The sequence below is a fragment of the Festucalex cinctus genome, chromosome 17 (genome assembly GCF_051991245.1).
Source record: "Festucalex cinctus isolate MCC-2025b chromosome 17, RoL_Fcin_1.0, whole genome shotgun sequence".
NCBI classification, from domain to species: Eukaryota; Metazoa; Chordata; class Actinopteri; order Syngnathiformes; family Syngnathidae; genus Festucalex; species Festucalex cinctus.
In genome coordinates, this window is record NC_135427.1 from 13801116 (window position 1) to 13827235 (window position 26120).

Below are 26120 nucleotides of genomic sequence, written 5' to 3' on the forward strand. Positions count from 1 at the left end.
ATTCTCATGAGGATCGCAATTCTCATTTAGTTCAATCCAGAATCGATTTTAAATTACCTAAAATATATTTTATTTAAATTATTTGATCCTGTCTTGCCCTTGTTTGTGCACTGGGAACGCTGTTCATGTTGTACCCGACTTGGCCACTTAGGGGCAGTGTGGTTCAGCACGTTCTGATGCACAGTTAAATTGTTGCCACATTAGAGAGTAGAAGAAAAAAAAAGTCACGATCAAGGTATGCTAATAAAAGTTGATATTTTGCAGCATATAAAGAGCATATGTCGGTGAGTAATGTTAAGATGCTTCTCTGTATACGTTCCTGAAGTGTTTTGTATGAATAGCCGTTCTTTTGACGGATAAAAGTGCCGCGAGTAGCGCGCTAATTAGCATTACCGAATCAGGCTGGAGCATGACAATTACTTGCTCATCTATAAAATGAAGCACAAATCATTATCAATCGAAAATCGATTCCGAATCGAATCAAATCGTGAGACAGTCAAAGATTCCCAGCCCTTATTACAATTCTAACCTACTGCACTACTTCTTCCATGTTTTTTTTTTTTTTTTTCGTGTGAGAGTGCGCGATTAAATCCTGAAACATGGCCCTGTCGTGACACAAAAACATTTTTCTCGCCCCTCATCCTCTTTGTGGCGTTATTTACATTTTTCTCTCCTCCATGCATTATGAATGGGATGAATCTGCCCGCTGAATAATTTATTCTGGAGACATATTCTGTACTTGCTAATTCACACATATCAATATATTTGGACACTTTTAATATTTACTCTACGTGTAATGCTAAAAGCTAGTCTGCCTTACTCTGCTCACAAATTAGCAGTAGTGGCAAGTCAAAAACACAAATTTATACTACAAATGCGCATATGCACACATCATTTGGTATTACAACACATTTTGAGCTGAGCTTTAAATGTCGTGTAGACGTTTTCTATGCAAACGAATCCTTCTCAAAATTGAGCTTTAATCATGTAAAGGCAAAATGTAGTTTGTGCCTAGTGAGCATATAATGACGTTGCCATTTGTACATTCTGAAGCGATTACATATCACGTGGAAAGAGAGGAACAGGGTGTTTTCCTCCAGTCGGCATAAGAAATGGCCTTCTAATTGAATATGTTTATAATATGCACATAATTGTAGCTTAATGGTCTCGCTGGACTCGTTCATTTGTGAATGTGGCGTCCTCCGAAGGCTGCAGGTTTGAATTGAACACGAGCCAAGCACAACTAATTTTCATTTCTTCAATTTGACATTCAATATGTACTTGGATTTAGCTTTTGAATATATCTCAACCTCAACATTGACAAATGTTGGTTGTAAATAAGCAAAAATTCAATATTTGAAATCTGCTTCGAAGCTCCCAGTGTCGAAATGTCCTACAAACAGCCTTGCGGTGTGTTTTCTCACCAGCATTGTCAGCTTTACTACCATCAATGTGTCTTTTTTTTTTTTTTTTTTTTTTTCTCTTCCCACAGCATTTTTTGTGTCACCCATAAATGCTATGTTGCACCTTTTGATGGGTCTCAGCAGGCCACAATGATGCGTTGTAAACAGAACAGTCAAAAAGAGGGCAATTTTCAACATGGGTGCCCGTTTTAAAATGTCAGCAAGCTGACCTGTAAAGGGGGAACTTTAATTGTGGAATTTCTGCTGTTTATTAATTTATAATTGTACAAACAATTAAAAAAATATGTAGAATAGAAAATGTAATAAATAAAATATAAATTCAAGGTATCAGGTACTCATCAAGGATGCCGATACCAGCCACCGATACTTCAAGAAAAAAATAAAAATAATCTGAAATCAAGTAAGTCTTCCTTGCCAGTAGTTGGTGCTATACTGGGGTCATTTGGCACATCAGTGAATCTTCATGTGCATCAGAACGATAGGATTCACAATGATCCGTGTTAATTGAAATTGTATACGAGTATCAGTACTCGATATTGGTGAGTACTCGAGTGAATAATTGTACTGGTATCAGTCTGGGGGAAAAAAAAAAAGTGGTATTAAAATTCCCAATTAAAAAAAAATGCTTAATTATCATTTTCTATTCTATTAAATGCCAAAGAATCCTGTTGTCTGAAAAGAAGTGGTACTAAATGTCCCAATTAAAAAAATAAAATAAATAAATATATAAATAATTAAATTCTTGATTCAGTATCATTTTTTATTTTGTTCAATCCCAAAAAAAATCTTGACTCAGTTTCATTTTCTATTTTGTTACATACCAAATAAAAACAATTAATAATAATTAACATATTTTTTTAATTTAATTATATTTTTAGTGATTTTATTTATTAAAAGTTTTTTGTTTTTAACTCAGCTATTAAAATCTGTCTTTCTTCCCTCCTTATATTCTGACTTTAATATCATATTACAATTTGGCAATTTGTCTTTCTTTAAGAACAATCTTGAAAAAATACGGCTTTAATCTTCTTATTCTTTGTGTTATAAAAAATAAATAAAATGAATAATAATTATTATAATTATAATAATAATAATAATCAGAATTTGTTATAAAATTGCAACTTGTTAAACTTCTCAAACAGGTAGATTTTTAATTATTGGTATTTATTTCATTTATTATTAGTACTAGTTATGTGTAATTTTGTGGGGATTAAAAAAAAAATACTTAAAAAAAAACGATCTCCCCCTACTGTTTCATTAATTATTTAACTGATCTTATCCTGTAGGCCCTGAAAATAATCTCGTATGTGAGCTGTGTGGCCTTGAGTCAATGTGTTTGATGTAACATGTCATCTTGGATCTTCTTCTTCCTCTTGTGTTGCTGCTGCGTCTTTTTTTTTTTTTTTTTTTGCGCTTTCCTTCCATCACATCTCGTCTGTATCCGCGTCTGCTCGTGTATCCGTGTTGACACAACATTACTCACACACGCCATCGAGGTCAAACTCCACAACAAGACAGACAAAGATCAGCTTTTAGATTTGTGGGTGGTGGCGGGGGAATGTGCAGTTGTACATTTCGGCCTCTAAGGGGCAGTGTTGTATTTATTGGAAAGAAATAAGAGTGATGCACAAAGCAAATCGTTAAGAACAGTTTATGGAATACAAAATAAATCATGCTCACTTCCAGAAGACTAATAACCGAAAAATGCCCTCCCACTCCCACCCCACCCTGCATCGAACAATATATATATAGACATATATTTTTACATCTTTTTTTTTTTTTTTTTTTTTTTTTTTTTTTTTAGCATGCCTTGTCCACAAGTTATTGCGGCTGCTTTGGAGAATGTTCTGTGCTTGTGTAAATCAATAAATGTGAATAATTGATAACCTTCACAGGAAATAGGTTTGCATTTACCTATAGATGCCACAAGATGGCAGCAAAGCAGTCTTTTGCATTAGACAAGGTTATGGCCAGAGTAAATGAAGCTCCTTCGTTCACTCCAACATTCTTGGCACCAGGGTGGCGCCAAAGCACTATTTATTTATTTTTGTCAAGCATAGCTTTGGCCATCTGCAAATATGGAATAAGTTCACTGGTCCTCCTGAAAATGTACAGCGCCTCCTGTGGTGCAAATGAGGAAGTGCGCCGAGCGGGGTACACGCATACCAACAATTGGACTGAATTTTGATGTACGCTCATAAAATGACTGTGTACTACTATTCTAGAATATAGAATAAATATTCATGCTACTACTACTACTACAACTACTACTACTACGCTTCTTTGTTTGTATTTTGTGTAAATCTGGATGCCCTGTGGCACCATGCTGCCTCTCACAGGTCAGTCTTGGTACTACAACAAACATTAAGTCAAGTCCTCATGTGTGTTGTGTTGGTCGGAAAAAAAATAAAATAAAAATAATTGGTATGAGTGTCCCTCGCTCAATGTTTGTAACTTTGGGATATTTGCGTTGACACATTTTACAACTTGAAGCACATGAGAAAAAAACAAATATATGAGAACATGATCTTGCGATTAAAAAGAGTGCAACTGGCAGCAACGATGAACACGTCACCCTGCAGCACGTTTTTGTTTTTCTTCCTCGTCTCTGAGTTGACGCAAGCAATAGTGAACATGCAAACAATTTGACAAGAAGTCATTAACGTGGAAGAGCCGATTCTCCTTTTCCAGCTTATTAGGCCGTCAGCGGTGCGTGCTGTGACAAGCTCGTAGATCCAAAATCCAATAAATGCAAAATGTCTATTTGAAGATCATCGGAAACGTTGCAGCGGCGCGAGCGAGATGTGCAATATGACTTGTCCAACTTAATAGGATACACAAATCCTCCATTTCGCAAAATGTTCTTATTTCCTGGATGAGTTCATGTCAAAGCAAAAGAGCTGTTAGCGCAGTGATTCCCAACCTTTGTGACTTTAGAGATAATCAGGTGTGCTGTGGGAAATAATCCAATTCCACTGAATTAGTTCATCTATCTATGCCAGAGGTGTACAGTGTCAGGTAGTACAATGTAATGCTGTTTCACCAAAGCCAGAAGGTCCAATTAGTCTGTGTAGCTAACTGCTGCCTTTCTTATTTTTGTATGTTATGAGTAAATTGAGTGTGTAACCTATTGTAGTGTCACACAAGTAATCAACCCAAGCAGCTAGCTAGTAATAAACCATTGAATGACAAAATTATTATTGATTACATAACCATGGCAAAACAACAAGGCTAACTGGTGCTAGCTTAGTGTCGTTTCTCCCTTTCCTCTCTCTTGTTAGCTCCCATCTGCTTTCAAGTGAGCATTAAATTAAACTGTTAAGCAGTCAGTCAATAAAGCCAAGCTAGGCAGTGTATCAGGACCTTTGTTTCTTTCTTACGCCGCCCTAGCAGCAAGCGAAACCACCCAGGTTAGCTTAGTTGCTAGCTTAGCAGCTGGTACAACACAAGCGGATTGGATTTCCAAAAGAACAAGGGATCATCGAGGTTACTGTAAATTAAGTTATTTTAAACGAAAAAAACTAAAACGAAAATAAATCTTTCGGTAGGCTGACACAGCTCAGAGTTTTTCAAAAATGTGAATAGGAGTACGTAAATATCGGTAAAGCGCGTTGGATGGTTTCTGGTGATAAAGTGCTAGATAAGTGCTCTCCATTTATCATTATGATTAAATTGGATGTTCATTTATTTTGGACTATGATGTGATTTTAGGAAAAAGTACAAATGCTAACCCATTTGAGTTGATTCGGAACTCGCTGGTTAAACGCTAAACGAATCTCAAATGCTGTAAGCTTCTTTGTTCAGTCTCCTGTTGGTCATTGGTTTTGTCTCTTGGGCGGGTTGTAACTGTGTTCAAGTTTTTATAGAGCATTTTCGGTTAATGTTGGAGTTTTTTTGTGGGTGATGTAGGTGCCATGTGTCAATAAAGGTTGGGAAGGACTGCGCTAGATTACAACCCCGTACTTCGTCCTTTGCAAAATTGCAAAACTTTTTAAAACTCGCTAGTAGCCTATACATGCCAGGTCAGTAGTTGGTGATATTCCTATACACACCCAGTGCTCGTCTTATCTGAAAATGCCGTTTTTAATACCCTTCGTCTGCAAAAACGTGCTTTTAGGACCACCAAAATCGACAAAATGTAGCACACATCCCAATGCTTATAAAAAAAACAGCTTGCGCCGGCTGTGATGATCAGGCCCGTCATGACCTGTGGCTCAACCTGCTTTTCTCCGACTTGATGTCTTTCAGTTTTTCATGAGTGATGACGTCATTTGTGAGGCTGTGAGTCCGTTGACAGTCATGCAGAAAAGCCTCCGCCGTCCTTCTTTCCCGCCGCCCGCGATGTGGCGTCGTCGCTTGCACGGCCCCGAGAGGCGCGCTTCATTCCTGCGCAGTGGAGCCGGGCAGCTCGTTGGTCAGCGTGTGCCAGCGTTCCACCTTCTTGCCCTTGTTCTTCAGACAGTCGATCCAGTGTTGCAGGGTGTCCCCCTGCGAGTGGCACCCTAAGGAGACGCCCCCTGACCATCACAGAGACACCAGAATAGGTAAGCAAACAGGCTTTACATTTTGTAAGCTTTTGCTAGCTTCTCTGACTTTTAAGCTAGCTGTACATCCGAAGAGTTGGAAAAGACTCTTGGGGAAACTATCATCTCACACCTGCTCACGTTTAAAGACGTTATAGAGTTTTAGTCGTTATCTAGCCTCATGACTGAGATTTTAAAAACATTGTGACTTTTGCAGGGTCACCATTTACAAGACTATTTGCTTTCGGCTTTCGGACGGTCCATGGACCATGACGGTCTTTGGAGCAGTCTTATGTTCACCGCTGTTTGCCCCTCGTCCATGCCACTCTCAAAGCGTCCTCTTTCTAGTTTTTTTAGATTTCTCATCTATTACTTTTTGGTTCAGTCATATCACCGCAAAGACTGAAAGACTTGCGATAATATCAAACATGTTTGATATTGTCAGAAGACCAAGACTAGGAAAAGTTTGACCTAAATCAGCTGAGATTACCACTTGACACTAAAGTATAAGACAAAGTTGTAAAACTTCCTTCTGACTTTCAGTTTTTAGTCTGAGACTGAATATCATTAGGTGTAAACCCAGCATTAGTCGTACCGTATCTTCATCAATCCCAAGACCTGCACTTTTTGGTATTAGTTGGTGGTTTTTGGTAACTCTGAGAGCTAAAAAGTAGTCAGTAGGTTTTATAGCAGTGAAACTCAACTGGTGGGTCGGGTCCCAAAATTCTGTATTCAGATTTTTTCAGAACAGTATTGAGTCCCCACAAAGCACATACAGAATTTGATAAGTGCCAGGAAGTGTCGCGACTTTGCAACAATCGGAAGATAGCAAGACAACAGTTGAGAATCATTGTTGAGAGTATTCGGGGATATTAGAGTGCAGATCTCTGTAGAAATGACTTGAGACTTAGTTTTACACTCTCACTACTAGTATGCAAACTTCCTTACTCCCTTGACATCTGGATTTTGGCCAGTTTTATTGCCACTTCTCACTCATCCCCCAAATCAGAGATGTTTTTTCTCACTGCTGTGTTTGAAATATATATTTTTTGGGTTGTCCTTGAGGAACACTTCACAAGAAGGCTAAAATTATCAGTCAAGTCATTTCCCTGTTTTCTCAATTGTCCTTTTTTGTCAAATGACAATTAAGGGTTTGTTTACTAGCGGTGCCAGTGGAGAATGATGGAAGCGAGTACTCGCACGTCACAATCGCGCAGCATTCCAACTCACCGATGAAGTCATTGGACTTGCCAAGGTCGTAGTCCCACACGGTGACCTCTAACGTCTTGGTGGCGAGCTCTGAGAAGGAGATTTCGTAGAAGAACTCCTGACAAGAGGGAGCAAAAGGTGGAGCCGTTATTTCCGACAGCCTGGCCGGCGTGTCCGTAATGAGCCAGCATGATCGTATGCAAACAGTAATTGGCTCCGGATGCAGCAGAGTGTGTCTGAGGACTATAGGAACCTAAATGAGCTTTCTCTTTGCAGTCATGCATTGAGCATATGAACACTGGCGGCGTACCTCATTAAACTCCGGGTTGAGAGTCTTCTTTATGACTGCGGTTTTGTGCTTGGACTTCTTCTGAACATCTGGCTTGAGGTACCTGAGACAAAGAGTGTGACAGCGTCATCGTCTACTGCGACTCGGCCACCTGCTGCGAGGAATAGCAATGATTTTTCTAAGCTGATTTCATATGGAAAGCCAAGCGCGTTATCCCTGGATTTTCTGAGGCGGGACAGATTCTTGCATTTCGAGACCACTGCAAACATAAAGTTAAAACCTCACAAATTGAGCAGTATTATTCAATTTCTGATACTGCTAGTAAGGGTTGAACGTTGGTCACCTAATTGCGAATCAAGGGTTTTTGATATCTCATCTTCTGATTCGTCCGTCTGTTGCTGTTGCCAAAGTATAACGTCCAGCAAAATGGCCGTCCAACAACTTGACACAGTCTTCATATGCCTGCGATGGTGTGAGAGTATGAAAATAAGTAGAGGTGGACGCGTCATTAACTAGCGGCGGACCTGGAAGTCCTTCGTCATCAGGCAGTCCTTATCTCAGGCATCTCCAGCCCGTCATTCCCTCATTTGTTATTTTAATCGAGCTTCCTTCATCGCTAAATTAAATTTCGACATCGCTATTTTAGGATCTTCAGTTAAAAAAAGCCGTTGACAAGAGTAATAGCACATAATTTGAAGCAGTTTGGACAACTTTTAGACCAACAATATAGATTCTTCTCGTTCCCAAAAGGCCTCTTTGTATTCCGTCAGTGATTCAAAGTTACCGTCAGGCCGCCAACGACGCAGAGGTGGGCGCGTCAATGAATTTTGAGCATCCGTCATTCGGCACTCGTCAACAGTCAGGACCATCTTCCGTCATCGTCAATCCGTCAATATCTGAAGTTCAACGGCATTGTAATCATGAATCCGTCATTCGCCATGCATCGACGCGCCGCCATCATTGAAGGACTGACAGACTTTCCGCCCATTTTATAACAGGCTCACATCAAACGCACACCTCTGCAACGACGTATCTTCCTTTGGACTGGCTACAACACGGTGTAAATGAAAATAAGATGGTTATGGATGAGAATAGAAGCTAGCCTCGCTTGCTCTTGCTAGCTAGCCTCGAGCTTGTGCTATTCCAATCGTCACTAGTCTTAATGTATTTGTATCATTTGAGTGGGACAACGGGACTGGCGATGAGAAACGTCGTAACGCGCTGTAATAAAACATCAATGACATCGTTTGTTAACCGACTTGGACGCGACTTCTATCACATTAGCATCTACAATTACAAAACTCTGTGGTCGGCGGTCGCTAAATTTGGAGCTTGTTTGTTGTGTCGAGTTTTGCATGATGCTTAGGTACAATTATGTAATTTTAATGACAAAAATATTTGATATCATACATAGTGATAACTTGATACAAGTTGGGCGGATGGATTTGGGGTTCGTGAGGGAGTTGCTGCGGGACTGAGCACCATCTTCTTCACCGACGCCACAGATTGCATCAGCATCTGTCAGCGATCTGCCATCCAATATTCCCCCTACATGTATTTGGAAGGAGCGCGGCTAAATCTCTTATTCAGCTTGCCACCCACAGCTCGACGTGTCTGCGAGCGTATGTTCCCACACGCTCGCAGACACAACAAAGCGTCTTTCGAGAAGAATTCTGACGCCAAAGGCCAGAGATGCGAGCGTACACGTCAAGCGAAACAAGGCGCATCACCGCGCATGAGTGGGATGCGGGGGCTCACTTGGCTGAAGGAGGCAACACGTGTACGCACTTTGTGTGTGGCACGGATCACGGGCAATTCCTAGAAATGTCCTCAATTGCTAAATTAACTATTAATTTAGTTTTAGAAGGAAAACAGTCCAAAATATCATTTGATGTGATGCACCTTACACTTGTAACTGTGTTGTAGTTACACTATTTTTTGTAGTTTTATTTTGTGTTATATATTTTTTTGTTTTGTAATTTAGTTTACAATAACAGATTTTTATTTTGCTTATAACAAATTCCACATTTTTTTTACGATTTATTAACAATGGTTCAGCTTTTTTTTGCAGAACAATCACAACTATTTATTTATTGTTAAAAATATTATTTTATGTTTATATTAATATACTGCAATTAGCTGGCAACCAGCTTCAGGGTGTACCCCTCCTACTGCCTGAAGCCGGCTGGGATGGGCTCCCGCATCCCCGCAACCCTTGTGAGGAGTAAAATAAGCGGTTTAGAAAATGGATGGATATATTAATATATTTTTGGTTTTGTTTAAAATTGTCTGTACCCCCCACAAACTACATTATTAATGTATTCATTTATTTAAATTGTTTTAAAATGGTCCCAGATTGTTTTTTTTTTTATTTTTTATTTTTTTATATAGATATCCCACAATTTTCAATCAATTTTCTGCTTTTCTTTCTAACAATTTTAATTACCTATTCATAATTTAAAATGGTCTGGTAAATTCCATGTGTGATATTAAAATATATATATTTTTTAATTGATTTTAAAATATTATTATTATTATTTTTTAATGTTTTTGTTTAAAATGGTTCACACTAGGGATGTTTGATAGCACTTGAAAAAAAAAAGGGATTCAAGTACTTTATTTCAGATGCAGGTGATGATTCACCAATGTGTCAAACTGCCGCAGTATAGCACCAACTACTGGTGAGGAGGACTTATTGTCAGATTTAGTTTTGCTCTAGGTATCGGTGAGTAGAATCGGCAGCCTCCACAAGTACACGATGTCTTAAAATAAGGCTGGTTCAGACATGTTTTCTCATTAATGTAAATAATTTATGAATGGCCTGGAAATTTTAGTGTTTTTAAGGAAAAATACGCTAATTTCACTATTCATCAAGTCATTAAGTTTAACATAGTTTTTTGTTTTTAACAAATCCAATTTAGTCTCTAATATCGATGTATCCATCTAATCTTGGTTTATTTGTGTTTGGGCTGCTTGCTGATCTATGAGGAGCTTTGCAGCACAATCCTTGTCACAACAAACATCGGATGGAGCCAAATCCGCACAGTTGTGACTCCCATCCTTAATTTGCGCGACGTGTCCATCACGCGCGCGTGTCTATTTTGTGAGCTCAAGCGCGGGCATGACTGCGGGTTGTTTGGCGATCCGCTCGTTCCAGGAACAAGCTGGAAGCCTCTGGAGAAAAAAAAAAGTGTGGCATTAAGAACATTTCCGCGCTCATTTGTCTCCTTGCTGTCAGAGTGCATCAGTCAAGCGGAGGAGCCTGGCTGACCTCGCTGACATGCACAGTATTGCTTCCCTTCGCCGATGAGTAATCAAACGATGGGGGACTTTTTGTGACACTAACAACCCTGCCAGACTCTCGAGTCCGCTCCGTGGTGTGACCCCAACCGTGGAGTCCGTCGCTCCCTTTTTGAAGACTGACATCCCACACCACGCCGCCCTCGTTAACTTGATGAATGAACGCACTGGCAGTGGTTCCCGCTTGTAGGGAAAGCAGCCGTCATCTGTCGCCGTTATCTTGACGAATCGGGCGGTCATTCACGAGTGACGGCTGCAGGTGACTCATGGGGGGTCAGGGGTACACTATGAGATTGTTTCTGTGCTTTCATTGACTTAATGACCACCGCAGGATTCATTGTTGGACTCCAAATGTAGTGACGGAAACAAATAGGTATGTTGTCACACTGTTAAAGGGTCAATAGCACTATAAAGTGCCTTTGGAGTTCTCAACACAATCACCCATTCGTCCATATGTGACAGAATAATGAAACTCGGAGGTCTCATTATATGTTGCACACGTATGTTTCCATGGAGATAAATTTGGCAAATTGTCAATTGTAGCAAATATAACGTAGTTGTATAAAAAAATAATTTGTAGCTGTAGAAAATACATTTGTTGTTGTAGCAAAAACAACTTGTATTTGTAGAAAATTAATTTGTTGTTGTAGCAAAAGTAACTTGTAGAAAAAGTAACTCGTAGTTGTGGAAAATAAATTTGTTGTTGTCGCTAAAGTAACTTGCAATTGTAGCAGACCTGAAATTTTTTATAACCGTTGCAACCGTGTTATTTGTAATTGTAATTACAATTGACTTGTAATTGTAGAAAACTAATTAGTAGTTGTAGCAAAAGCAACTTTTTGTACTACAAAAGTAACTTGACTTGTAGTTGTAGCAAAAGTAACTTGTAGCAAAAGTAACTCATAGTAACTCATAAATTTGTTGTCGTCCAATGAGCTTACACATCTGCCTCAAACGTGCTCTTTTGATTGGTTAAAATGGTCCTGTGCTGTATCCAGCGCCCACCCCTACTTTGCAGGTGCATATAACTTTTGCTTTCGCACTTTTATCTGCACAGCAACAATTGTGACTCCTAGTGGCGATTTCTACGACTACAAGTTATTTTTGCACAAAATGAACCCGCATAGGATTCACCAAAAAAATAAAAAATAAAATAAAAAATGGCGCAAACGTGCTTTTTGTCAAGCAAAGCAGTGACTTGGACACTGATATTTTTCAAACTAAACAACATCAAAAGCAAAACTGGGAAAGTGTTTTCAGAAGGCAAAACCATCATTTTTAAACCACGCGTTATTCTTCTTACGTTTTTACGTAGGGGTCTGAGAAGCCGTTGACGTCCATGGCGGCCAGGTGGGCGCAGCGCTTGACGCCCACGCACAGGCCACCCCGGACCCTCTCCTTGGCCTCGACCGGCCCCTCGCTGTCCACGTCGGCCGGGGGGACGTACTGCAGGCACAGCAGCAGGCGGCCTCTCTCCTCCAGGCTTCTCTGCTGCTCCGTCTCCCACTGAGGACGGCGACGAGACGGATGATGAGAAGAGCGACAGAAGGTTGAGCTGCGGGAGCCCCGTAAGTAATCAAAAGTAACACGGCGACGCCGCACTGGCGGCGAGTAGTAATTCATGCTTTTATATTTCCCCGAAGCGTTGTAAAGATAAGATGGGGCTCTCGTCGTTTGGTGACGTCGAAGTCACGTTGATGGTATGTGATAAAAACACGGTGCAGTGTAAGCAGTGGTTACCCGTATCAGTCACTGGCATAGATAAGTAGGGATTGTACCGATATACAAACTTCATGATACGATATTATCACGATATTGTGGGCAGGTTGGCGATTATTAAAAAACAAAAAAAAACAAAAAACACAATATTGAAAAAAAAGAGCTTATACTTAAAAAAACACACACACAATATTGTGCTTTTGTACATAACATCAATGCATATAAACAACCTACAATCTCTAATAACACTTAAAGCAGTGGTGTCCAAACTATGGCCCGGGGGCCATTCGCGGCCCACCGTCCATTTTTCAGTGGCCCGCGACATAGGCTAAAAATGGCATTTGACTAAGTTCAAATAAAATAAAATAAACAAAACAAAAATGTTTGGAGATGGTCAAAGTAAGAAGGGAAGGTATCAAAATTTATATACTAACGCACACACATATTGAGTTCCTCCACTTTTTGACTCGGTTCACAAGCATATAACGTTCCTCATCCGACCATAAGTGTGGATTTTAAACATGGGAGGGCCAAAACATCTCTTATTAAAATTAAGCTGCACTAAAAAAACAAAAACAAAAAAAAAAACTAGCCACCAGAGGGTGCTCGAACTGCACAAATGGAAACCAATCTGACTTTTTTTTAAGAGATGTGCTGCTTTTAATATGACATGACAACGACAATATATTGTGGCCGTTTTAATATCGCGATATCAACAAAGATACGTTTACAGAACTTTCGATCATAACTGAGGTCGGCTGTGGGTACTCCCACAGTGACGGATCTACTGGCTTGCATTTGTTACTCGCGCAATTAAATGTGAATTTAAGACATGGTAAGACCTAAATTTGGTGTCTGTCTACGTATTTATCCTCCAGCGAATGTCCGAGCAAGAATCCATCGATTTCTGAACGATCAGCATGATGATGATGATGATGCATGATGCAGCTGGGGTCAAAAGGTCAACCTAGTGTGACTTTGGTCCTTGGTATACTTTTGTTTTTGTTTTTTTTGTTTTTTAAGCAGATCCTCTTTAACATTTCACGAGTTGTTTAGGAAAGTGAAACCTATTGATTGCAAATGCTAAGAAATCTTTATCGCACGAGGTAGCCCGGGCCGCAACTCACATTGATGCGTTTTATGAGTCCAGTCCTCAAACTTGCCGGGATTAGTATAGATGTCGACAAAGAAGAAAAACATATTGATTTTGTATGTTGGCCGCAAATGTTATATTGATGTATGTTGTGTGTGTGTGTACACAAGTAAGAACGTTTTTCAACGACACACATTTTAGTCTGCAAGTGTTCTCGCATCGGGCTGTTTTATTGTCAGCAACAATATACAAGGACAAATTGCTCTTGGTGAGAAACGTTTATGTGGCAATAAAGCAGCTCCTGATTAGCACTTTCACGCTGTCTAAGGCTAACTTGAATGGATGCAACTCATTCTGTGTGGACATTCTAGTTGGAAAGTACTTTGCTTATGGAAGAGAAGCTTTGTTGCCTCAACGGCCGAGGAAAGTCAAGTTTCTAAATTGTGGAGATACAGCGTGAAACTTTTCAATGTTTTATTTTTGTGAGTCCCACTTCCCCAACTACATAAGAACTTAGCACATCAGCGGTTGTCAGGAACTAATGTGACTATGACTATGCCTTCAGATGGTCTCTTTTAGAGTGCCTCGTTGTTGGCCGTAAGTGCATGTCATGCAGAAGGAGGTTGAATAGTGAGGAATGGGAAACAACTTTTTGAAAAGTCTGACTTGAGAGTCTCAGCGTCTGGACTGGGGTTTTCTGCTCGTGTCACTGATACAGAGTGCCTCGTTGTCGGCTGTGAGTGCACGCACGTTATGGAGAGAAGAGACAGAAGAGTGAGGAGGTGGGCAATTTTGTTTTTTTTAAATGACTGACTTGACAGCCAGCGCTTTGGGATTTAGAGCGTCGTTGTTGGCCTTGAGTGTGCACATGTCACACGGAGAAAGCTGGAATAGTGAAGAATAGGGGTGGGAACCTCTGGGTACCTCACGATACAGTACGATATGCGATACAATGCTTACTATAACGATTATCTCACGATATTACGATACCGCGATTAGCGACATTTTGGTCAGGTAATAAATCCACGATAATATACGATAAAAAAAAAATCATAAACTAATAATAATAATAATAATAATGATGATAATAATAATAATAAATAAATTCAATAATAATAATAATAATAATAATAATGCTAAAATAAATAAACAGAAATATAAATACATAATAATATATACATAACAATAAATAATAATAATAATAATAATAATAATAATAATACAACTAAGCTCACGAGTCATCTTCACCTGAAGACTTCCGTCCATTTCCCTGACACTCTTACGAGGCACTCCCCCTAGTGGCCCGTCAAGTAATTGCTCAATAAGTCATGAACAATGGAGCCGTTACAATGGCTGTATATTAACTGCAACTATCGCGATACATATATCGTCACACTCCTAGTGAAGAAAGATTTTTTTTTTGTCAAGTCTGATTTGACAGTCAGCATGTGGACTGAATCTTCATCTTGGTCTGGCTGCTTTAGAGCGCCTCGTTGTTGCGGCATGCAAAAGCCTTGCAAAGACCTGGTGGGATATATTCCAGCCAATGGAGGCTTTAAGTAGTTATATTTTATTTCATATTTTTATATTACGCTGTTGTTTCCAGGCTGGTTTTAGCGTAATTAGAGGACACGCCCACCTTGTTCAAAAGAGGACAGAACGGCTTGACTTTTCACAATTTTGTAGCCTCAGTTCATATACTTGGCAATTATTTTGGAATCATTCAAATTTGGCAGGGTTGTCAACTTCTTTGTGTCGTGTCAAATTTACAAGACACATTTATTTATTTTTAAAACGCCGGCGAGGTCCATGTGACGTTAAGCCGAGCCGCCGCCTCACGCCTGCACTAAAAATCAAGCGGGGAGAGGTGAGGAGCCGCCTGACTCCGAGCGATGCGTCGGCACCGAGTCGTATTAATGCTGCTTATGGCTTCGCTACTTTACATGGATGACTGCAAAGTGTTATCGAAGGTTTTGACGCACGAGCGAGGCGACGGAGACGATCCAAAGTGACAGGTGGAAGGAAACGGCTGAAGTGGGAGGCCGTGACTCACCCGCTTGGCCAGAAGCAAACGCACATACTGTATGTTATTTGCGGGTGCAGTTATATATGGGAACGCCGTCATTGGCAGAAAAGCTCCCTCTGCGATTTCTCATAAAAGCAGAAGCTGAATTTCCAGCCTCTCGCCTCTTTTGTATCGCGCCATCTCTCATTAAGTCTTATCTCCAGGCGAGAGCAGGACACACAGTAAAGTGATCAATATGCCGCACGCCTCACATCCATCCTCCCTGCGTTAATTGTCTCCCCGGCTTCTCTTCTCCAAATTCCATCCGCCACAAGTTCCCATATTTTGGGATTGGGGAAATGAGTGCGTTTGCGTGACTGATAGACTTGGCAATTAGAGATGATAATTTGCAGCGTGCGTGCGGTAATGAAAGAGCTCAGACCTTCACAGGTCGATAGCGAGCGACTCATTAAGGAGGCAGAAGCAAATAGGCGTCGATGGCCGCCCCAGCACGCCCACAGACCAATGGGAATTTTTTTTTTTCCTCTTTCGCCGAGAGGGAGCGGGCGGACGTCACGAAAACAATCAGCAGAATCAATAAAGCGGCTTGGTGACAAACATAGAAGCGAGTGAATTATCCCCGCTATTTAAGTTAGATCAGTGTTTTGAAAGCTTTTTACAACAAATAACACCTAAAAAAATATATTCGCCTCTCCAAACTCAACTAAATGTTTTTCAGAAACCGGCAAGTGCCAATCAATAATATTATAGTTAACGAAGACTAACTAAATATCTAAAATTGGAAAAAATATAAGAAAAATAAAAACAAAAATGCCTAAAAAAAACTTAAATTACATTTTACATTTTGAAAATTAACTAAAATTAGAATTATAGTGAAAATGTCCTTCATTTTTAATGTTTGTCAATTAAGCCCACTAAAAGGTATGATGGTTTTTTTTTTTTTGTATCTTGCGCTTGACAAATACACAATGTAAATATAAAAAAAACTAAAACTAATACAAAAACGAAGTTACAATTAAGCATTTAAAAAATATATATATATAAACTCATAAAAATTAACAATCCTGCTCTAAAAGTGAATTAAATTTAGCTGATTCAAAAAATATAATAAAAAGTCAACTATTCACTCAACTTAGATTTTCACAATCGCCAACAAAATATCCAGAATGTTCCTCAGAGGTGATGACATGGTTTGGTATTGCTGTATTTTATTTTTAAAATCTTTTTGTCATGTTTTTAGATAAATATTGATTCTGCGGATGATGTACACGGCGTGCTGTTATATTGAGTTTTTGTATAATAGTGATGCTTGCTATAATTGCAACGTGATAATAATGGTATTAAGAAGTGGATTAAGCCGGATAAATCCCCATGACGCCCCGCCGTAGTTAATTGAAAGCAGTGCATTGCTCGTGGGCGTGAATGTGAGCGTGACTGCTTGCTTGTCACTTGTGTGACTGACGCGTGATCGGCCCATGGGGGTCAGCCAAACAAAGTCAGCTGGGGAAGCGTTCCTTCACCAGCTTGCGTGTGATATCGAAAGGGTATGGATATAAGGCATCCTCACCTCTCTCAGGTAGCAGGAGATGCCTCTGAGTGCCGTGCTCATGGCTGTGGGCGAGGGAAGCTGCAGGGGAAAAAAAAAAAGATGGGAAGAGTCAGACCTGAGGGAACGGCTTACTTGGAAAAACGACGGGGCACGCGTGAGTGTCATGGGATGAGAGATGGCCTAATGGCCTCGGAGGGTTAGTCAAACTGCGGCCTCCCAACATGCTTTGACACTTTCATCCATTTGCACCATCATGTTAAGCCATGCTACAAAGATAGCATTTAGCACATTATAACGTTACTATTGCACATGTTTACACATAGCACCTGTAGGGTTTCTGAGCATTCACACTGTTAACCATGTTATTCAAAGCTCTTCTAAAAGATTAGGATTTTGTTTGTTTGTTTTTCTGCTTTTATATTTAATGTAAATCATACAATTAGACTTAGTGTAATTGTACACATATATATTTTTTTAATTATTTCTGTTAAAAATGTCTCCTTAATACAACTTACAAGATTTTTTTTTCTCCTTTGTGTATTTATGATATATAGTGTGTACATAGTTAAATAAGTAGGTAAATAACTAGGTTTGTAATAGAAATAGATAAGACATAAAAGTAGGTACATAAGAAGTAAAAGTAGGTAGGTAGGTACGTGAATAATAAAAGTAGGTACGTCACATGTAAGTGTGTGAGTAAGTAAGCAAGATTAGTAGGCAAGTATAGTACAGGTAAGTAAGAAGCAAGGTAGCTAAGTAAGTATGTAAGTACTGTACATAGTTATGTAACTATGCAAGTACAGTATATTGTAACTAGCTAGTTAGCTAAGTGCATGTATGTAAGTAAGGAAGTTGTAAAAGTGGGTAACTAAGTATGTATGTAAATAAGTATGTGGGTAAGGTAAATAGCTAAGTAAATAAGTAATCATTTCTAAGTACATATATCAAAGTAGGCAAGTATGTAGTAAGTAAGAAAAAGTTAGGTAGGTAAGTAAGTATGTAAGTACTGTAAGTATAAGTTTATGTAACTGCAAGTATATCCTAGCTAGCTAAGTGTATGCACATAAGTACGCAAGTTAATAAAAAGTAGGTAAGTTCATAAGTAAATAAGTATATGGGTAAGGTAAATAAGTAATCATTTGTGAGTAAGTATATCAAAGTAAGTAGCTAGTGTAAATAAATAGATAAGAAATAGAAGTAGGTATGTAAGTAATATAGATAGGTAAGTAAGAACGTAAGAAGTAAAAATAGATAAGTATGTAAGTTGTAAAAGTAAGTACTGTATGTGTGTAATTCAGGGTGTAAAAAGTACAGTAGCTTAGTAAGGAAGTAAGATAAGGTTAGTAGGCAAGTATAAGTAAGTATTAGGGATGTTAAAAAAAAATCGATTCGGCGATATATCGCGATACTACATCGCGCAATTCTCGAATCGATTCAATAATCGGCAGAATCGTTTTTTTTTTTTTTTTAGGATTCACACCTTGAGCATGGAAGAATGTTATATGAACGGAACATTAAGCCTTAATATTTTATTTTAATGCTGTTCAAACATGAAACAGATTACAACCTCTATAAGACTGAAATTTCAGATAAATAAATAATACATTTTCATATAAATCTTACACTCTACAAGCTTACTGATTAGTATTTTCTAAATTTGAATGAAAAAAAATCGCAACAATCGCCTTATAAATTCGTATCGGGATTAATCGGTATCGAATCGAATCGTGACCTGTGAATCGTGATACGAATCGAATCGTCAGGTACTAGGCAATTCACACCCCTAGTAAGTATAATTAAGTTTAGATAACTATGTACACAAGTATATGTAGCTTGCTAGCTAGCTAGCTAGCAGCTAGGCAAGTATATGTAAATAAGTAAGTGGGTAAAGTAAATAGCTAAGTAAATAAATAATTTGTGAGTAGGTACTGTATATCTAAATAAGGAGATAATATTATTTGATTTGTATAGTAGGGCTACTTATGATGTATTTTGTATAAATACATATGTGTAAAACAAATACAAATGTAAAATAATTACTGCCCATCCCTTTGCTTGAACCGATCTCTGCCTTCTCTTTGTGCATTTCCTTAATTAAAGTATTCACATCTTCAAATGATTCGACACCGCACAGGAAGTTATTTCTTCAAGGTCAAGTTTTTGTTATTTGTGTCCTCTTTTCAGCGTGTATTTCTTTCTCACAGGAGGAGGGTGCTCCAGACAGATGTTGAAGTGTTTGGTCTGGTCGGGCTTCACGCGGCGCAGGGCCACCCGCGACTCCCCAATGAACTCGTTATGCGTCAGCTTGTCTTCGTCGCACACCGACACCCTGGAAGAGGAAGAAAGTGGAAAAGGAAATTGATGGGAGGAGGACGAACACATGAATAAAAGGTAGAAGCTGATGAATGAAGATTGAGAATAATTTATGTTGAACTTGAGGATGACTGGAATGGTCTTAAGGCAAAGAATAATATTTGGACAACAATCTTGTGTCTATATTTATGTTATGTGTTAGCATTAAGCTAGCAGGCTAACTGCAAAGGTTGTTTTAAATACAGCGCAATGAGCACATGTTAGCTAGCTAGCTAGCCAGGCAAGCAAATAATAAAAGTAGATAAATAAATAAGTGGGTAAAGTAAATAGCTAAGTAAATAAATAAGCATTTGCAACTAAGTATATCTAAATAAGTAGATACTATTAGTAATCACAGTAAATAAGTACATTTGATTTGTATATGCGTTATATTTAGTTTAACAATAAAGTTAGCGTAGACAGCTTGATCCTATTTTTTTACAGGATTTTTACGCTATTTGCGAACTGAGTTGAATTGTTTATACTGTCACCAGAGCTTTTTTTTTGTTTTGTTTTTATCACAAAAACATCTTAATTCCGTCACTAGTATATACCGAATATATATATTTGTACAAGTGCTACTTTCATTGCCCTCAGGATAGAGAAAATGTACCATGCAGGACCGAGCTAATCCATATTTATGGATCTCTCCGAGTTTTACACCTGCCACCTGCACAAGGCCAAAGTGGGAGTGAGCGGGCCAGTGGAGGAAGGCAGCGTGTTTGCAATGAAAAACACGCGGCGAGGCGAGGGAGGCCGTAAGGAGGGGATGGAGGGTGGGCGACGTGGCTGAGATGACAGACGCAAGAACTGATTTCAAGCTAACAGTGCCGAAGAGCTTTTTGCTTTGTGCGCTGAAAAGCAGCAGCAATGCGCTTCAAATGGGATTCCGCCTTTTAGGAATACGAATATGAATGAGACAAGCTAAGTTTGATCCGCTGAAAACTGCAAATGAATGGCGACAGAAGGCAGGCACTGCAGCATTTCTGTCTGCGGTGATGATAAGACATTATTGCTTGAAAAGGGGGTCAGATGTTGCCCCGGGACACAGGTGACAAAAGTCGGAGGTAATATCAAGTCAAGTATCTCAGATTACAGACATTTTGGGAACCTTTGAAAAGGGCAACGGAAGAAGATGATGATGATGGATGGTGCTGACGTGCTAAAATGCAAAGAGTAAAGGGATCGTTTGAGTGCAGGTCAGAAATAAAAATATGTGCTGCAACATATCAAAACTAATTTACATGCCCAGTGCAAGTCTAGGAAAAAGCTCAATTTAAGTGTGTGCATGGTTGGCGTCTTGTTCTTCTGTCCACTGTTGTGGGACAGCTGACTCCCTGCCAATGGAATCGTCTCCATTTATTCCCATAAAAAAAAAAAAAAGAAAAAAAAAGTGAATTCTACACTGATTGGAGGGTTGTCTCACACTGCTGTCATATTTATGAATAAAATACGATGTTATCCACCACACACGTCCAGCGCAGGCGCCAATTCTGTCAGCCTGGGCCTTGATCAAATCCGATCCACAAATAGTGCCGCCCACAAGTTAGACCTGGTTTTACCGAGTCTAAAATCTAGTCTCGATTTTGTAACAAAATTGCTAGATGCGACGAGGGTGCGTCTTAGTGTTTAGTCAATTTAGAAGTCCACGATTAAAACCGCACAAGATGAATAAGTGACCATCACGGCTACAGCATAGTGTAATGAAAATCGGCATTTCTATAGGGAGCAAAACTTTCTTTTTTCACTTCGCAGAACAACATACCTTGCATTTGTTTTTATTTCCCCTGCCACCAGGAAATGGGCATCCACAGCATATTGTATACAATGATTCAACTTTATACCCCAAAAATACAGTAAACTATGTAAAGAAAATGGCACTATAATCAATATGACACGTTTTTCAGATGATATCCTCTGACAGATTCCCGCGTCTGCATCCTGCGGCAGCGGAGATAAAACATGTAGGTGGGGAAGTAAAGAAAAAAAAAAATGAAATTGCATCACAGGAAAATAGAGTTCTGCTCTTTTGTCACATTTGAATAAAGCAGCAGAGCAGAAATTGGATGATTTGCTTTCAGTGTTCGTGTTATGACTTTTGGGGAAAAAACACCCTGCCTGTTCATATCTCAGAAAGATTAAGTGTCTCTCAAGGTTTCATCTTTCCAGGACTAGGCCACAATATTAGGCACACCTGGCTAATAATGCTTTTGTATTTGCATCATTAGTTTTTTTTTTTAAAAAAGCATACCATATGCTTAATATTCATTTATTCACAGACATAACATTCAAATGTTGAATGCACTGAATGTTGTCTTCGGGTTCATTTGAGCTGACCTTCTTAATAGAGCCAGATTATTTCTATAGTACATATATATTATGTGTAGAGATCACAGCGAGGCCACAATATGATATTATTGTGACAGTTCCTTCAGGCTTAATAGAGTATCTGCTTTACCAAAACTAGACAATATCATGATCCAGCGATGGCGCGATAGTCTGTATATTGGAAGAAAACGTACACAGCACGAAATCTATCTTTGCTGGCACGTCAAGTATACAGAATATTATTGACTTTGTAGGATATGAAACCGATTTATTCAATTATAGCACAGTGTGGATGAACACATATTTGATCCGGCCTATCTGCTTTTAGTTTTTTCTTTATAGCATGTAACAGATATTTGAGTAAAATCTTAGAATTCATGTAAAATCATCAAATGGAAAGTAAATATATTTCGGATCAAAGACTGTTCTAATAGCTCACAAGCAGTAGAATTCAGAAGAGTTGATTCGCGAGGCCCCCGTGGAGGGAACTTGAGCAAGTCAATTTGCTCTGAGATGACGCGCCAAAGATGTGCAGATAATTTGCTATTTGAATTTGGCTTTGTAAATTGAACAAATCACTTGAGATTTCTCCAACAAGGGTCAAGTAAGACTGAAAGTAAAACCACCTGTAGTCCGTATTTGTTCATCTTCGCGCCAGTAGCTAAGTTTGGCTGCGGGTTATAGGTTGTAATAGGAAGTAAATAAAACAGAGTTAACTAAGTTATTTGTTTTGAAACACTTTAAAGAATTTAAATTAATCTCCAGAGTTAACACTTTAATTTCAAAGGAAATCTTAGAAGTGACAAGTGGACTATCACAAAATAAAATTACAGTTGGCAACACTTCGCCAAAAGATGATGGAAAAAACTGCGGCCCGGTATCGGGCTTCGTAGCGCCTTCTAAAATATACTGTGTAGTATTCATTTTTTTGAACCACAAAAACATGGCGTGATTGTCAAGGATGGCCACAATGATTTGAGAGATATCAAGATCAATCAAGTCCAATCCCGTTTTTTTATCATTATGCTAATCAATAACTTCTGGTGGGCCGGTCCGAGCTATTAAATTAAACTCTCGGGCTGAAAATAAGCGTCCGATTAATCTATTTGAATTTTATTGAGCCAAATATCAGAAATGGCCACAAAACATCCGTGTCAGCCAGGCCCTCGTTATAATGCATACGTCGTCCTCTCCCCGCCCTTAAATCTCCCTCCGCCGAACACCATGTCACAGGTCAGCCATTTTCCCCCTGGAGCTCGTCCGTCAAACCCGTTTAAATCCGACGCGGCCAAACTTTTTCGTCGCGTGGACGTGACGATTCCCAGTTTTTCCTCACCTTTGGTGGTGGCAGGGGGTCTAGGAAATGAAAACACCCCGTGGTGCTTAAGCTTGACCCCAATCTGTCACGGCTAGACAAAGACGGGGGGTGGGGGCGGGGGTGGGGTGGTGGTGGTTTGAGGGGAGATCTTCACTGATCCCGGTGGGCAGTGGCTGGCAGGATTGGTGGCAGCGAGCGTGGGAACGCAGTGTAACAGAAGGCATAAAAGGCCTAAGAGCAGCGCGAGCTGAGGGCCGGCGTCAAAATAGGCCGCGAGAGACTAAGCTTGCTGTCAAGAAGGAGCCAGACGGGAATTCTTACCGCAGCGTTTTGCGATACATGTCCTCCTCGGTGATGCCGCAGTATGTCAGCGTCTCGTTCCAAACCGGGTTCAAAGTGTTACGGACTGTCTTGGTTTTCAGTTTGTTTGCCTGCACAACACAAAAAAAATAAAATACAGTATACACATAAGACAATTCAGAGCACTAGTAGCACAATTGTGCACTAGTAGAATGGCTGTGTCTTACGGATAATGTTCTTTCCACTACTGCACTACACTTAACACTAGTAGGACAACTTGGCATACTAGTAGGGCGCCTACATGTTACTAGTGGGTATTTTGGTGCTACCATTAGATTCAGAAGGCAACTAGTGCATGGAACATGCCTAATAATGGGTGTTACTAGTGCACCACAGTAGTTTACACTTTTTAATTGCATAATAGTAGGACAAAAGACGCAATAGTAGTGAGGAAAAAAAAAAGTCTATTTGTTTTCAATTCTCTTTTTTTTCTCTCTCTAGTAGTTGACCTACATTTTACTAGTGGCTATGTTGGTGCTACTAGATCCAGAAGGCAACTAGTGCATGGAACATGTCTTATAATGTGCCCAGTGGTGTTGCTAGTACACCATAGTAGTTTACGCGTTTTAATTGCATAGTAGTAGGCCAAAAGAGGCACTAGTAGTGGGAAAAAAAAGTCCACTGTTTATTTTAAATTCTCTTTTCTTTTTTTTTTTTTCCTATTTACCATAGGCTTCTATTTGTTGTCACTTGTTGCTAGGCAGATTACGTAGGGCTCATTTCACACTAGTAGGACAACTCGGGATACTAGTAGAGGCACCTACATGTTACCAGTGGTTAGTTTGGTGCTACCACTCGATCCAGAAGGCAAGTAGTGTATGGAACATGCCTAATAAAGGGCCCAGTGGTGTTGCTAGTGCACCACAGTAGTTTACACATTTTAATTGCATAATAGTAGGCCAAAAGAGGCACTAGTAGTGGACAAAAAAAAAAAAGTCTTAAATTCTCTTTTTTTACCAAAGGATTCTATTTAGGTTTGTTGTCACTTGTTGCTAGGCAGATTTCGTAGGGCTCATTTCACACCAGTAGGACAACTAGTGGTTATTTTGGTGCTATCACTAGATCCAGAAGGCAACTAGTGCATGGAACATGCCTAATAATGCGCCCAGTGGTGTTGCGAGTGCACCACAGAAGTTTAAAAAAATTGTCTATAAAAAAAAAAAAAAAAAGTCTACTGTTCGTTTTTTTTTTTTTTAAATACAGGCTTCTAATTAGGTTTGTTGTCACTCTTATAATAACTGATTTCATAGGGCTCAATCATCAAAACCTGATTGGCCAGTGAAAAAATGTGCAGATGCCATTGACTGCTATTAGAATGTTTGCTTGCCATTCAAAGCTGCTAAATGCACAATTTCTTGATTTACAAATATATATATTCCAGTGGAATCACTGTTCTGTACTCAATTTAAATTATGTATGACAAAAAAAATCCAAACATTCCCTTAGCTGATATCATTTAGACAGCAAATTAGTAGAGTGGTGCACTCCATTTTGACATGATTAATGGCAGGAGAGCAAGAGAGAGATAAATTTGCCTTCAGCTCGCATCTAATATTCCACAATATCACTTTTGAATTACAGAAAAACTACGCATTTCAGTTCCCATAACAAGATTCCGACCTTGCATGCTCCCGGCAAAAGGTGCAGCTTGACGTACGGGTCGGCCAGTCCGTTGAAATCCATTGGCTTCAGACCCTTGCAGAGACAGAGAAAGACGACGTTACAATACGTGAGGAGAAACGAAAGAGTGACGCAGGACATTTGAGCGAAACATCCATTAAAGGACGAGCTGGCGGAAAGGTGGAGGCTTCATTTATAGACTGAATTACTGCACGGAGACGCAGCCGGTTGGATATATGGGAAAAGGTCTTAGGACAAACTTCAATCAATGAATTATTCAATCGAGGTTTGACCTAGACGGGTTCTCGTCAAACTTTTCCCACCAAGTAATGTCTTGAAAAATACTTAGCTTAGTGTCACCATAATGACCATCAGTAAAATACAGTAAAATAGCCCAAAGCACAACATGTGACTGTTGGATTCTGTTGTTAGCGCTCGGCGTGGCCATCTTTGAAAGGCATCTACTCCAAATGTTTGGAACCATTTGCAAAGCTTTCATCCGCTGGTATCGACATTTTCCAGCCACGCCGGCGGCTCTGTGAGGGCGTCCGACATCAAAGCGGCGGGCTCTCGGCGAAACAAATGTTAAAAAGTGTTTGTAATGTGCTCAAATGACATGCAAGCAATCGAGGAGAAGCACCTTTGATCCTGATTGGATTTTTGTGTTTTTATTTTGATGCTAAATAGCTGAACCCAGGATAGAAGGAGAGATTTTTGTTTCCCATTTTAGCTTTACTATTACGAGCAAATCAGTTTTCCCCACAGAAATTAATCTGTTCCAGCTCCCTAAAATAGAAAAACCAAAACATTGTTTGTTTACCTTTGCTTTCAAGACGGTGCAGTGCAAGGAGCTGGTGGCTCGATCATACAGCAGGTCAAACTCCAAAGTCCCCAAAGATGCTGTTCAATAAAGCACAATTGACGTTGAAAATCGATAATAAATAAATTCATTGGAATTTGTGAACTATTCAATTGCTGGAAAATATAGGAAGCAATTAAACTCAGTGTCA

The 26120-nt window shown here is 39.4% G+C and overlaps 1 protein-coding gene and 1 long non-coding RNA gene across 2 annotated transcripts in view; one reads left to right on the forward strand and one right to left on the reverse strand.

The window, feature by feature from the left end:
* The first annotated feature begins 222 nt into the window (after positions 1-222).
* LOC144004709 (uncharacterized) overlaps positions 223-26120 on the forward strand; it is a 32993-nt gene continuing 7095 nt past the window's right edge. The window contains exons 1-4 of the long non-coding RNA XR_013279431.1: positions 223-284; positions 5673-5968; positions 12061-12313; positions 19337-19523. This is a non-coding gene — a long non-coding RNA (uncharacterized LOC144004709). The remainder of the gene's footprint in view (positions 285-5672; positions 5969-12060; positions 12314-19336; positions 19524-26120) is intronic.
* The window catches only part of LOC144004706 (double C2-like domain-containing protein alpha), a 32994-nt gene continuing 10096 nt past the window's right edge, over positions 3223-26120 (reverse strand). The window contains exons 3-11 of the mRNA XM_077502150.1: positions 25931-26010; positions 25111-25185; positions 23452-23561; positions 19335-19461; positions 17151-17210; positions 12049-12251; positions 7467-7548; positions 7178-7274; positions 3223-5941 (exon numbers count right to left, since the gene is read on the reverse strand). Coding sequence (XP_077358276.1) covers positions 5805-5941; positions 7178-7274; positions 7467-7548; positions 12049-12251; positions 17151-17210; positions 19335-19461; positions 23452-23561; positions 25111-25185; positions 25931-26010 — 971 coding nt within the window. The 3' untranslated portion in view covers positions 3223-5804. The remainder of the gene's footprint in view (positions 5942-7177; positions 7275-7466; positions 7549-12048; positions 12252-17150; positions 17211-19334; positions 19462-23451; positions 23562-25110; positions 25186-25930; positions 26011-26120) is intronic.